Genomic DNA, 14097 nt, shown 5'->3' with positions numbered 1-14097 from the left:
AGCGGATCTGGGCAAAATGTTTTAGCATCTTTTTACTGAATTCCCATAAGAAAGAGAGATTCTTATTTCCGAACGTAAAAAAGAAACCTATGAAAACTACTTTCAAAACTCAATATATGAACCACGCCAAAGAGTTGTTTCTGTTTAAAGCAACAGATGAAATTATTTCAGAACGTTGTAGACATTTAATAGTTTTCCAAAGTGGCTTCCGTTCTTTGAAAATGGGAAATCAGTAATCTGTATATCTAGCCGGTTCTGGTTGGTTCAGCCACTAAGCTTTTATTTTTATTTTATATTTAGCACTTTTAGGCTTCTAGTTTTAAAAAATAAAAACCATATTCTATTGTTACATTTTTGCTCCTTTTTTTTTTTTTTTTATATAATATAGTGTTGCCCTGAAAGACTTTTTTTTTTCTACCGTAACTTTTGATATATTACATCTCTATAGGGTAATTGGGTTAGGGCTAGTGTTACGTCAATGATTGACAGCGGGGGTGGGGGGGGGCATTTTTTACAGGAATCCCTCATGACAGCACTACAGGAGGTTGCCCTATTGACCTCTGTAGGGACAGGAAGAGAGAGAGGTTAAAAGGCCCCTCCCACCACCCCTTGCCAGTGTTTTTCAATTACTACACCAGGATGGATGCAACCCTATTTTATTTCTAGGGATAATAACTGACATGTTAAATGCACAAATCAGAATTCAATCAGGGAGGGATGTAATGGTGCTGTCATGATGGATTCCTGGAAATACAATTACCGGTAGGTCTAATTCCTACTTTTCTTTTTTTGGGGGGGGTGTTGGGGTTAATTTGTTGTTTTTAAAATTATTATGGCATGTCCCTCAAAGGTCAGAAAAGGACTTGGGGGGAGGGGGGACTTTATTTCATTTTAATTTTTTTTACACTAGAGGACCCGAAAAAAAATAAAAATTCCACAAAACCACCTGAAAACACCTTCATGCATGGCTACTAGTAGTTTGAGCTGCCAAAAACATCATCTTAGGTTACTTGTAGCACACTGATGTAATGCCAGAGCCGCTTGCTAACTTTTGGTAATAAGGTGGGACTTGCCGTTTCAGCGTGCACTGTAAAATGACAGATCCCGGCATCCCCTTCTATCCCCTGTGCTCCTCTATCCCTGCCCACATTGTGCATGAGCTTGGTAGCGTACTGCCGAGACAGCGGATTGGAAGAAGGGGGCTGGCTTACTTCATCAATAGCATCGCTGTGACAGCCCCCTAGTGGTCACGTGAATTGCTGGCACGGGTGGACCCTCTTGGGCTTGTGTCGCTGCGTCATCCCTGCTGAATGAACTGCAGGACTTCCGGGGCCACGGGACTTTGTTCTCAATCCGCGAACAGGCACACTTTAGTAAGTCGTAGTATATTAGTAAGTTACTTAATATCGAGTTTTTGGATGATTGCCATATCATTTTATGGCGCTGGATAACACCTTTAATTGGGGCTGCACAACACCCCCAATGATGGGGAAAATCAGCCCTGTTGTAGCCATTGTTAGGGCTGTGCTGGGTCTCGTTGGACCCAGCAGCAGCCTCCTATCATTATCCCCACGATCATGTGACCAGTCACATTACCACCAGGACCAATAGAGGCAGGGGCTAATTAAGCGTTGTGTACGGGAGTATAGAGAAGACAAAACCCGTGAAAACCACTTCTCCAGCGGTCCCTGGCAGCTTCGAACTGCCGGGCACCCGACCTTTAGCTGCCTGAACAGTTGAGAAGCAAGCTTAAACCTGCGCCGTATATATACAGTGGTCGGTCCTCAACTGGCTAGACTTTTATTTCAAGGGTGACCTTGATATTCAGTTCACACGGCAAGAGAAATCGGCCTCTGAAATCCAGGTGTATTTTGAAAGCCTTTTTCAATTATGCGAGCGTTTTAGAAATGTGTTTTGAGGTATATTTTCGGAGCTTTTTTACATAGTCAATGGGAAAAATGAGCTTGTGAAACGCTAAGACATGTCACGTCTTTATTTTTTTAATTTTTTTTCCTGAAGCGTCTTTTTACACTGCGCTTTTTAATTCAGTGCCATAAAATGTCGCCTTGTATGAACTACACAGTGCATTTCCCATAATACACAACGAAATACACCTGAAAATATTCCACGTGAACATCGCCTAAGGGCTCATTCAGGCGAACGTGAGTAACGTCTGTGTGCTGCGCAGGGAAATCACGCGCAGCACACTAACCCATTGATTTAAATGGGGCCGCTCACACATGCGTGAGTTTTCACACAGAGAGAGTCCCTTGCGTAAAACTCACTGCATGTCCTATATTGATGCGTTTTTCACGCACCTATCGCCCATTGAAGTCAATTGGTGCGTGAAAATCACGCACAGCACACGGATGCATAATGGACCAGATTCACGTGAATCTAATACGCTCGTGTGAATGTATCTTCAGGCTTCCTTCACACACACACTTTTTGCGTGGACATTTTTTTTGAAGCCTTTTTTTTTTTTCAAATTAGTTTTTACTACCTGCGTTTTGTTTTTTTTTTTTTTTAGGTGCCATTTTTCACATTGCAAATCATGTGATTCAAAGAACATGTGATACAAAGATTCCTCATGCAAACACATGATTTTTCATAAAAATAAAAAATGGCGCCAAAAACTCCATAAGGCAACGGAACACGCTTGAGTTTTTCAAAGCGGCAAAGAAATGAAAACAAAAACATGTATGTCTATGGCAGAAAAATGACACTAAATTCTGAAAAAACACCAAAGCCAGCCTTGCTGTAATTTTTAAAAAACGCCACACGAACTAAAAATAAATGACACCGAAAAAAATGCCATGTTTGTATTGCTATTTATATTTCCCGAATGATTTCAAGTGTTTGGCCTGGACGTTTTTGCCACAAAAACATAGCGTTTAGGAAAAATGCTGTGTGTTTGAAGCTAGCCTGAAGGGTAATCTTTAGAGGGGCCCCTCCCCATTTTTCATTTGCTTTCTATACAGGGCGTTCTGCCCTACAGAACCGTTATTGCTCCCTTCTCGGGTGTCCACCGTCAAGTACAGCGAATTTGACAGTGAAAATAGCGCCCAGCCATATTTTAAATGAATGGCCAACCATGTAATCCACAGACTTGGTCCACCTTTTTGTCTCCTACAGTGGGGTTCATAAGTTGGGGACCCCCTTCTAAGACACTCCTATGACCTAATATGACATTATAGAGAGGTTGTATTTATGAGACCATACCTTTAAAAATAGGCCACATTGAAGACTATGAAAACCTGTCGATAATTTTTTTTTAATGTATTTTGTAAAAATAGGCATTTTCTAAAATACTTTTATTAAAAACGTTCCTTTTTGTTTCTCTTCTGCGGCTCCTATCTACTGTACATAGACGTTGCGGAACAGCGCTGTCAACTGAATCGGTCAATGAGCTGGACTCATTGGCCTCTGACACGCATTTAACCCTAAGGCCTGGTTCCCACGTAGCGTAAACGCTTTTGAATTTCCGCAACGGAATTCTGTGCGGAAATTCCACAGCATTTACAGTAGCAGCCAAGTGGATGAGATTTTAACACTCTCATGCCCACGCTGCGAGAAAAAAACCGCACTGTAGGCGTTAATAAATTGACCTGTGGTGCAGAATTTAATTCTGCAGCATGTCAATTTATGCTGCCTTTTTGTTTTCTCTGTTGCGGGTTTTCCTCATTGAATTAAATGGGGATGCAAATCCCGCAATAGAAAGCCAAGTGTTGCTACTTTTGCAGCGTAATGTCAGTGATTACGCCCACAAAAATAAATCATACTTACCTGGAAAGCCCTCCTTCCTGCAATCCGGCCTCCTGGTCTGACGTTTCATCCCATGTGACCCCCACAGCCAATCACAGGCTACAGCGTCACATGGCCTGCAATGTCATCATAGGAGACCGGACTACGCGGAGAGCAGACAGAGGGGGTAAGTATGAGCGCTTTCTTCTGCAGTGAAAATTCCGTTAGAGAAGTCGTATCAAAATGTGGTGCCATTTTTATTTTTTATTTTTTTTCTTCTTCCGGATGGAATGTCCGACACACTGCGTGATTTTTACGCAGCGTATCCGACCCGTATCCGGTCTTACTGCGATTTGATGCAGTTGCAGTAAAAGCACAAATGCATCAAATCACAGCAAAAATGTATGCGGTTTTAACCACACCTCAAACGGAATGTCTGAATACACCCTAAGGTCGCGTTGAAAAATTTTTGGGATTCGAAAACAACGCCAAAAAAGGCAGAAAACACCTCCCTTTGATGTCAATGGGATGTGGAGGTGATTTTTTATTTTTTATTTTTTTTTTCCGCGAGCGGAAAAAAACGTCATGCCCTTCAGGCGTTTCCGTCTCTGACCTCCCATTTGACAACAATGGAAGGCAGAGAAAGCAGTTTTTGCTGTGTTTTTTTTGTCAGCAGCGCTCAATGCCGCAGCCAAAAAAAGCCAGAAAATACGCTGCAAATAGTCCTAAAGGAATTTTGAGGCAGATTTTTCCGCCTGCAAAAAAAACTGTGTGAACAAGGCCTAAGGCTGTGTGTAAAAAGGACATGCAGTGAGTCTCACGCAACGGGCACTCGCTGCGTGAAAATTCACGCATGTGTGAAAAGCCCCGTTGAAATCAATGGGTTTGTGTACTGTGCGTTATTTCAACGCACAGCACACGGACGAGGATCACGCTCGTCTGAACGAGCCCGAATACTGATAAAATTTAAGTTTAGAATGAGGGTATGTTCACACGCTGAGTCAAAAACGTCTCAAAATACAGAGCTGTTTTCAAGGGAAAACAGCTCCTGATTTTCAGAAGTTTTTGAAGCCACTGGCGATTTATGCTGCGTTTTTTGCAGCTGTTTTTGGAGAACATCGTAAAACCCATTGCAAGATGTTTTTAGGCGTAATGGAGCCGTTTTTTTCAGGTGTAATTAGAGGCGTAAAACGCCCGAATTACGCCTGAAAATAGTGCGTGTGAACATACCCTGAAGGTGACCGTTTTTTTCCGCCACAGCTTTTTAGGGTATGTTCACACGTCTTAACAAATGACGTCTGAAATTACGGAGCTGTTTTCAGGCAAAAACAGCTCCTGAATTTCAGACATTTTTGCAAGTACTCTCGTTTTTCAATGAATGGAGTCCATGAAAAACTGCTCCAAAAACGTCCCAAGAAGTGACATGCACTTCTTTGACACGGGCGTCTTATTACGCGCCGTCTTTTGACAGACGCGTAAAATTACAGCTCGTCTGCACAGAACATCGTAACCCCATTGTGAACAATGGGCAGATGTTTGTAGGCGTAATGGATCAGTCTTTTCAGGCGTAATTCGAGGTGTAAGACGCCCGAATTACGTCTGAAAATAGGCCGTGTGAACATACCCTTAAGACTTTGATTCTGCAGTGTTCACCATGAGGTATAAATAACATAACTTTATTGTGCGGGTCATTCTGATAACATAAAAATACCACATAAATTTGGTATTGCTGTAACTATTTTTTTATTTTTTTTTTTTTTTTTTTTTTTTGAGTTTCCGTATTTTTTTAGTAAATAGCTTTTGTGATGCCACATAACTATTTGTTTTTTTGCTAGCGTTGGAGCTCTGAGAGTTTGTCTTTTGAAGGGCGACTTGTCGTTTTTTTTTAACTATTTTGGGGTACATGGGACTTATTGATTAACTTTTATTGCTTTTTTTTTTTTTTTGGGAACAAAAAAAATGCAGCTCCGCCATTTATTTATTTTATTTATTTTTTTAAAGTGGTAACTGCAGAATAAATAACACCGTTGTGGCGATACCAAATATGTGTACTTTTTTTATATTCTAACATCCTTTTCTATAACTAAGCATTTTCTAAGGCATATAGAATGTTTTGTATTTCTTTTTTAACTTTTAATTCTTATTTTTGGAACATTTTATGAACTTTTTTTTTTTTAGTCCCACTTTGGGCTTTTACAATGCTATTGTTCGTCTACGTAGTACGCTGCAGTGCTATATTGTAGTTTATAATGCCTGTTGGTGTAAGACTGATAGGCTGCCTTTGGCAGGAACTATTAGGCCAAGTTCCCATGGGTCGGATACGCTGTGTAAAAATCACGCAGCGTATCCGACCTGGAACCCACAGCACCTTCCGTCCGAAAAATTTCACCACATTGTGGTTCCGTCTTTCAGACTGGATTTCCGCTGCGTAAAAAAGTGCTCATAAGTACTCCCTCCTTTGACGTCCAATCCGGCCTGCCACAATGATAGGCTGCAGCGGTCACATGGGATGAAATGTTATCCCAGGGGGCTGGACTGCAGGAAGAAGGCAAGCGTTCTGGATAAGTATGATTTTATATTTCAAATTTTTTTTTGCAGCTTAATTTCTGAGATTACGCCACAAAGAAACGCAGCATAAATTGACATGCTGTGGAATTAATTTCCGTACTGGCTGAAAAAGGGAGCCCCCTGCATCTCGCTAACAATTTACCTACCAAAGTGGGATATTGGGCATTACATGTTGCCCATGGACATGGTGGGTCCTCCAGTGAGATTCTCTTTATAGCAACTGTATTTGAAAATAGGTTTTTGGAACCTTTTTAAGTAGTGGAATGGTAACGTGTAAGACTGAACACGCAAAACTCATGTGACGCATTTTAGCAGTGTTTTCCCTTACATTTAAGTTTGGATAACCTATACTTTGGGTAGCTTTGTCCTTTTCCCTATTTGAGGCTTTGTTCCACCCTCACCACTTTTTGTTAGTATACATGGCTGAGAGGGGAGTCTTCTAGGAGCAAAATAAATGAATAGATCTGGATAAAAATGGCTTCAAAATGTTTGACCCCAGCAGTTGTTACTGTGGGGTGTCTCTAGCCCCAGCATAGTGAAGTACAAGCTGTAAAACACAACGCCAGGTTTCATCTCCAGTCCCAGTATCCCACAAATGTTTACCATGTGAGGAAGTAGAAAGTAGACTTTAGTCTAATGGCTGGTGGGTTTATTTAGTGTTGTGTTGTACAGGTCCTGGGCAGCAGAGCTTGCTCTCTGCACATTCGTCTTAGCAGAGCATACAGATTGTATACAGAGATGATGTCATCAGCCCATTAATCTTTCATCCTCCCTCCTTCCTGATACTAAATCCAGCCACTGTCATCCTGAACTTCCCCTCCTAAATCTGTTCTCGTCTAATCCCTCTCATCTGCTCTCTTCTGCTTATGGGCAGAGGGCAATAACGGGGGTTCAATAAAGGAACAAATGAAGTGTATTTCTATGCATATTCATTCCAGAGCAGATGATTCAACGTAATGTTAATTCTTTCGCTAGTATTCGGGCGTGTGAAAAGAAGCTTGAGAACATTTTTGCGAGGTAGCTTCATTACGTAATACCAGGGATTGTGTCATACTAATTCAGCATTTGTATGTGTATAGGATGGGATCAATGAAGAGTTCCTGATCTATCGGTTTTAGTAAATACTTGTATTCCCCATGAAATGAAAATTCTGCAGCATCTTTTATTAGAACCCTACTTTGTGCTGTTCCTCTGTTATTCCTCCTAGAAATTTATGAACAAATTGACAACAGGGTGTTACCGGTTGGGTGTGTCTTCACACAGTCTGACAGTGCCCAATCAGTAGGGGCGTGCCACTTTGACAAGGGGAATGGTAACACCCAGTTGTTAATTTATTCATACATTTCTAGGAAGAACGGCACAATGCAGAGTTCTAAGAAAATATGTACCAAAATTGTTAGTTCATGGCGAATACAAGTATTATACTAAAACAGATCTGTCAGGAGGGGTGATAGGACCTCTTTAAAACTAATGCATCTCAAGTTAGTATATGTGAAATTAGGGTTGTCACAATACCAGAATTTGGACTTTAAGGCTGGGTTCCCACAGTGCAGATGTTGCATCCGGTTTTCTTTTTTAAGCCAAAATCAGGGATGGAACCTAAACAGAAGAAATCTATAAAGAAAGGTCTTATAGGTCGTCTCTCTTGGATCCAATTGTGGTTTTGGCTTAAAAAAAAAAAAAAGGCATGCAAAACTGCTCTGTGGGCAGCGTGGGCATGAGATTTTCTAAATCTCATTCACTTTGCTGCTACTGTAAATGCTGGGTAATTTCGACACAGAATGCAGTGTAGTATCGCGATTCTCGATACCAAAACCTTATTTTGGCAGCACTAAAAAAAAACAAAACACTAAAATATAAAGTCATTCCGTTTTTTGATCTGAGGCACATGGTGGTATCTATTTTGAACCTCCATGTGCCTCACATTAATAGTAATTAACTTGATGTGATCACTTACTATAATCATTATTGTAATGTGTGAGGTACATGATTGATTGCATAAATTACTATTAATGTGAGGCACATGGAGGTTCAAAATTGATAACCGCATGTGTCCTGTAGATAGTGCCCCCTATCTGCCATGGAGTTTGTGCCATTAACTGTGCCTACTAAATAAGATAAATGCTAAATACTCACTTGCCCCCATTCCCACGCTGTCCTCCAGCGGAAGGATGCAGGCGACGCGATGACGTTCTCGCTTCACCTGCATCACTGGTAAAGCGCTGAACGCAGATACAATTGAGTGCAGGGGGACCAGGTCGGGATCCTGCTTCTCCCCGATTCCGCAAACTGGCTGTTATTTTAACGACTATTTCGGGAGAACAGTCTGGATCATATGTCCAGGCAAATGATAAATGCCTTGAGGAGTGTAATTTCCAAAATGGAGTCACTTCTTGGGGGTTTCCACTGTACTCTGGTACCTCAGGTGCTTTGCAAATGTGACATGAGCCCAGCAGCAATCCAGTAAAATCTAAGCGCCAAATGGTGCTTCTTCCTTTCTGAGGCCGGCCACGTGCCCAAACAGCAGTTTACTACCACATATTGGGTATTGCCATACTCTGGAGAAATTGCTTTACAAATTTTAGCGAACTTTTTTTCTGCTTTTTTTTCCTTGTGGAAATTTAAAAAAATCCAACATTGGAAAAAAAAAGTTTTCATTTTTCACTGCCTAAGGCCTTATTCACACGAACGTGTTATTCGTCCGTGCTACGCGCGTGATTTTCACGCGTGTTGCACGGACCTATGTTAATGAATGGGGCCGTTCAGATTGTCAGTGAATTTCACGCAGTGTATTGAAGTCAATGGGTGCGTGCAAATCGCACACGGAAGCACTTCCGGGTGCCGCGCATGATTCGCGCAACAGTAGTAAAAAGAATGAATGTTTTTATGTTTACAAACCGAAAAGCACGAGGTGCTTTTCTGTTTTAATTCAGAGTGTCATAATGATTCCGGCTGCGTGAAAATCACGCAGCCACGCGTCATATGCTGATGCCACACGGACCTTTTGCGTGCGCAAAATGCAGCGTTTTTTGCGTGCGCAAAACTGACATGTCAGTGTGAATAAGGCCTAATTCAAATGAATACAGCAAAAAAAACCTGTGGGGTGAAAATACTCATAATACCGTGTAGTTTTCCAAATGGAGTCACTTTGGGGGATTTCCGCTGTTTTGGCCTCTCAGGGGCTTTGCAAATACGACATGGCACACGAAAACCATTACAGCAAAACTTCAACTCCAGAAGCCAAATGGTGCTCCTTCCTTTCTGATATCTGCTGTGTCCAAGGAGCAATAACTGAGAACATATGGGGTATTGCTGTACTCGGTAGAATATTTTTTTTTACAAATGTTGGGGTGCCTTTTCTCCTCTTTTTTTTAAATTAAAAAAATCTGCGCTAAAACAAAGTTTTATGAGAAATCTAAATTTTTATTTTCACGCCCGGTTTTCAATATATTTAGCAAAAGACCTGTGGGGTAAAATTGCTCACTATACCCCTAGATAAAGTCCTTTGGGGTGTAGTTAATAAAATGGTCTCTTTTTAGGGGTGTTGCCTTTGTTTTGGTTTCATGTGGGATATTTCTGAAAACTGCAGAATCAGGGCAATAAATATTGAGTTGTGTTTCTCTGGTAAAACTTTCCGTGTTACAGAAAAAAAATACCGTAATTAAAATGGATTTTCTTAATAAAAAATTACATTTGTAAATTTCACCTCCACTTTGCTGTAATTCCTGTGAAGCACCTAAAAAACTTTCTGAATGCTGTTTTTGAGGGGTTGACTTTTTAAAATGGGGTGACTTATGGCGGGTTTCTAATATACAAGGCCCTCAAAGCCAATTTAGAACTGGTCCCTAAAAAAATAGGTTTTGGAAATTTTCTTCAAAATGTGAGAAATTGCTGCTAAAGTTATAAGCCTTGTAACGTCTTAGAAAAACCAAAGGACTTTCAAAAAACCATGCAGATCTAAAGAAGACATATGGGAAATGCTAACTAGTAACAGTTTTGTGTGGTATGGTGCGCTGTCCTGAATCAGTCAGATCATTGGCACTAACAGGTTTAGTGAAAGCGGGTACTACATGTCTGACACTCAGGATGGAGCGGTTACCGATCACCTCTAGGTTATGAAAGCAGGACCCACTTTGACTGAGCCGGTCAGTGCCGCTGACCTGACGGATTCAGGTCTTCGCTCACCATACAGCTGTTCTGTATACAGAATACAAAGCAGCTGTATCTCAAAAAGTAAAAATAATTTTTAATGAAAAGTATTTAGAAAGTTGCATGAAACCCACTGATTGAAAACTTTTTATTTTTTAATAATAAATATGCCGTGTGAACCTCCTTCTGGTCACCTTTTATACTATTGGTGGTGTCACTAACCAGGGAAGATAGCTGTTTATTATCAAGTTATACCAATTTTGTTTCAAAAATTAGTTTTCTTCAGTTGTGTTCAGATAACACTCTAATAAGTGTATATATTTTCTTTATTAATAGATGTAATTGAAAAGAGAGCAGCTTCAGAGGTAAGAACGTTGTAATGCTTTTTCACTTGCTATATATATATATAGTTGAATTCCAACAATCCATCATACTTGGGACTGCCAACAGATTGCGCACCTATACACATATGTACTTGCCTGCTTCCCAGTGGCTACAGCTACAATACATGCGCATTAAGGCTGGATTCACACGAGCATGTTCGGTCCGTAAAGGACGGAACGTATTTCGGCCGCAAGTCCCGGACCGAACACAGTGCAGGGAGCCGGGCTCATAGCATCATAGTTATGTACGATGCTAGGAGTCCCTGCCTCTCCGTGTAACTACTGTCCCGTACTGAAAACATGATTACAGTACGGGACAGTTGTCCTGCAGCGAGGCAGGGACTCCTAGCATCGTACATAACTATGATGCTAGGAGCCCGGCTCCCTGCACTGTGTTCGGTCCGGGACTTGCGGCCGAAATACATTGCGTCCTTTACGGACCGAACATGCTCGTGTGAATCCAGCCTTACACTACCACTTGCATCAGGTACTTAATTGTGATCTATAGGTCCTGCTGTGGAGTCACTATAGACCTGCGGCTAAATTCCAGCATGAGGCTATTTGCATGTTGGATTATCCGGATTTACAGACTAGGAGTTAGGCTTTCCCTGTACTAGATTTAAAGATGTTATAATTTGAATTATTTTTTTATTTTTTTTAACGTGCTTATATATCACCGTTTTTTATTTTTTGTATTTTTTTTTTATTTTTTTTTGTGGCCACCATTTTTGAATAAGTGACAACTGGATTTGTCTATTAGATGCCCTAAGGAACTTAAGCCAGCGGACACTGCTACCTGCGACTCGGCAAACACTTACCTGTGTGTAATGATGGGGCTGATCCGCTGTTTTCCCCAGATGAGCCACGTGGCTACTTGATGATCACCTTTCTTACAAAGGGGCTGTGGTTGTGGCCATGTTGTCCCACTAGGCTGCTTCATTTACATGCTTTGTAGCTGTGCACCAAACTGGCTTGTTTCATAAAGCATCGACTACGTGCCATAAGTTAAAGGTGTCTGTTCCTTTTAATATAAGACAGTGAGTCAAACTGACTGTCGTTCTACAAAGTGAACCTCCAGCCTGAAATTCATGTGGACCTGACCGTACGCGTGCACTTATTTCTAATATGCTATTGGATTTGCATCTGTGTAACAATGCAGGCAGAAAGTCTGTCCCGTTAATGTATACCCATCATAACCAAGTACGATCCAATAAAAATAGTTTGATTAGTAGGATGTAGAAGGAGAAGCCGAAGAAGATTTCAAATTGGTGTTTTTTTTTTTTTGTTTTTTTTTTTATTACTCTATGAGGTCCTATTGATCCTGATCCCCAGGACAGATTAACTCTTTCAGCAATACTAAAGGCAGTTCTTCTCCAGTGAAGTGTTTTATACAAGAAAAATGTCCAGCAGTGAGGACACTATTCTGACATACATATCACTTGGTTGGAGAAAGATGTCCATACAAAATCTGATTGAAACTTTCGAGTCATGCTTGTTAGCTGCTTTATTACCTTTGCCTTGTAATAAGTCTCTTTTCTTTTCTGGGCAGCCAGGAGCTGGTAAAAAAATTGGGCACCGTGGAGTTGATGCCTCAGGAGAAACCACCTATAAAAAGGTTAGTTCTTATTTTTCTATAGTAAGGTCAATAGTTTACATTTAAGCTATGGACCTCTGTAATGTTTTACTAACCTCAAATAAGTAATTTTTTTTTTTTTTTTTTTTTTTTTTTACAGACCACATCGTCTACGTTAAAAGGTGCCATTCAATTGGGTATTGGATATACTGTAGGCAATCTAAGTTCCAAACCAGAGAGGGATGTCCTAATGCAAGATTTCTACGTAGTTGAGAGCATATTCTTTCCTAGGTGAGGAGAATGACTTTAGTGTCTGATGGCTTTCACAAGACCTCTCATTAATCTTAAACGCCATCTAAACCTTTCTATCAATGTATGTGTTTTATATACATATTTTTTTTCAATAGACTTTTCTTAAAAATTTAGGATTTTGTTTTGGCACCACAGCTTTTATGTATCCATTATACACAGAAGCTGCAGAAAGCCACTAAAATTCGAATCAGTCAACTCTAAGTTTATGAACTTAGATTTGATGGGTATTCGGGATATATTTTGTGTTCCAGACACACAGGAGTGCGGTTAGTAAAACTGACTGACAGATTTGGCTTACCTCAGCATTCTGCAGCTTCTATGTATAGTGGATACATAGAAGCTGCAGTGCAAAAACAAAATAAAATCTTTAATAAATGACAATTTGGAAAAATTAAACACATACATTTAATTTAAAAAAAGACTTTAACTCATTTTGGTTAACTTTCAGTGAAGGCAGTAATCTTACTCCTGCCCATCATTACCCAGACTTTCGCTTTAAGACATATGCCCCTGTGGCTTTCCGATATTTTCGAGAACTCTTTGGAATACGCCCAGATGACTATTTGGTAAGTGCGACCTTTAATTCCAAGAATATTTATAGAAGTAGTCTCTCTCTGAATAAAATGTGTTACAATTTTGCTGATGCATTGAAGAAATGGGGGGCATAATAACATACACTGGTAATTCAAATTTGATGTGTTCTCCTCGACCTCTTGTGATATTAATAAACGTTCCTTTAGTAGCAGATTGAGAATGGTAGTGCATGTCCATTTTCCTTCCATTCTGATGAGGGGTGTAGTCTTTTTTGGTAATCCTATCTTGATATGGTGGGTATAGCATGATTTTTTGTCTCCCTACTTATTTTGCTGTGGGCAGTCATAAAAAGAAGGGAACTTGGTTAATAAAATGGTCATGTGTACATTCGACAAACATCTCCTTGTTCAAAGCCTGGTTTCATTTGTTCTACTGCTTTTTAATTCACAGTATTCTCTTTGTAATGAACCTCTTATTGAGCTTTCCAATCCTGGGGCAAGTGGATCTCTCTTTTATGTCACCAGCGATGATGAATTTATTATCAAGACCGTTATGCATAAAGAAGCGGAGTTCCTACAGAAACTTCTTCCTGGATATTACATGGTATGTAAATCATAAATTTCCAGTCATTAAAAAGAAACTCTTCATACTTTTGTTAAAGCTGTTTTCTTCTGCTGAGATGTTCATCACGGTATTTTACGATGTCAGACGCTCCTTAGTCAGCATAGACTAAAAAGGAACAGAAAATAAACCTCCGTTCCTTTCACTGTTTTATTCTGTTAGCAGACGTGTGCCAATGAAGTCTCATCGCAATAAACCGTATTTGGAACGGAA

The 14097-nt window shown here is 40.3% G+C and overlaps 1 protein-coding gene across 1 annotated transcript in view; it reads left to right on the top strand.

Moving 5' to 3' along the window:
- Positions 1-14097, top strand: part of LOC142760935 (phosphatidylinositol 4-phosphate 5-kinase type-1 gamma-like) — an 87422-nt gene that overhangs the window by 1662 nt on the left and 71663 nt on the right. The window contains exons 2-6 of the mRNA XM_075864114.1: positions 10798-10826; positions 12394-12459; positions 12578-12708; positions 13178-13295; positions 13714-13866. Coding sequence (XP_075720229.1) covers positions 10798-10826; positions 12394-12459; positions 12578-12708; positions 13178-13295; positions 13714-13866 — 497 coding nt within the window. The remainder of the gene's footprint in view (positions 1-10797; positions 10827-12393; positions 12460-12577; positions 12709-13177; positions 13296-13713; positions 13867-14097) is intronic.

The sequence above is a fragment of the Rhinoderma darwinii genome, chromosome 1 (assembly GCF_050947455.1).
Source record: "Rhinoderma darwinii isolate aRhiDar2 chromosome 1, aRhiDar2.hap1, whole genome shotgun sequence".
Classification (NCBI taxonomy): Eukaryota; Metazoa; Chordata; class Amphibia; order Anura; family Rhinodermatidae; genus Rhinoderma; species Rhinoderma darwinii.
This window is presented reverse-complemented; position numbering and strand designations above follow the sequence as displayed.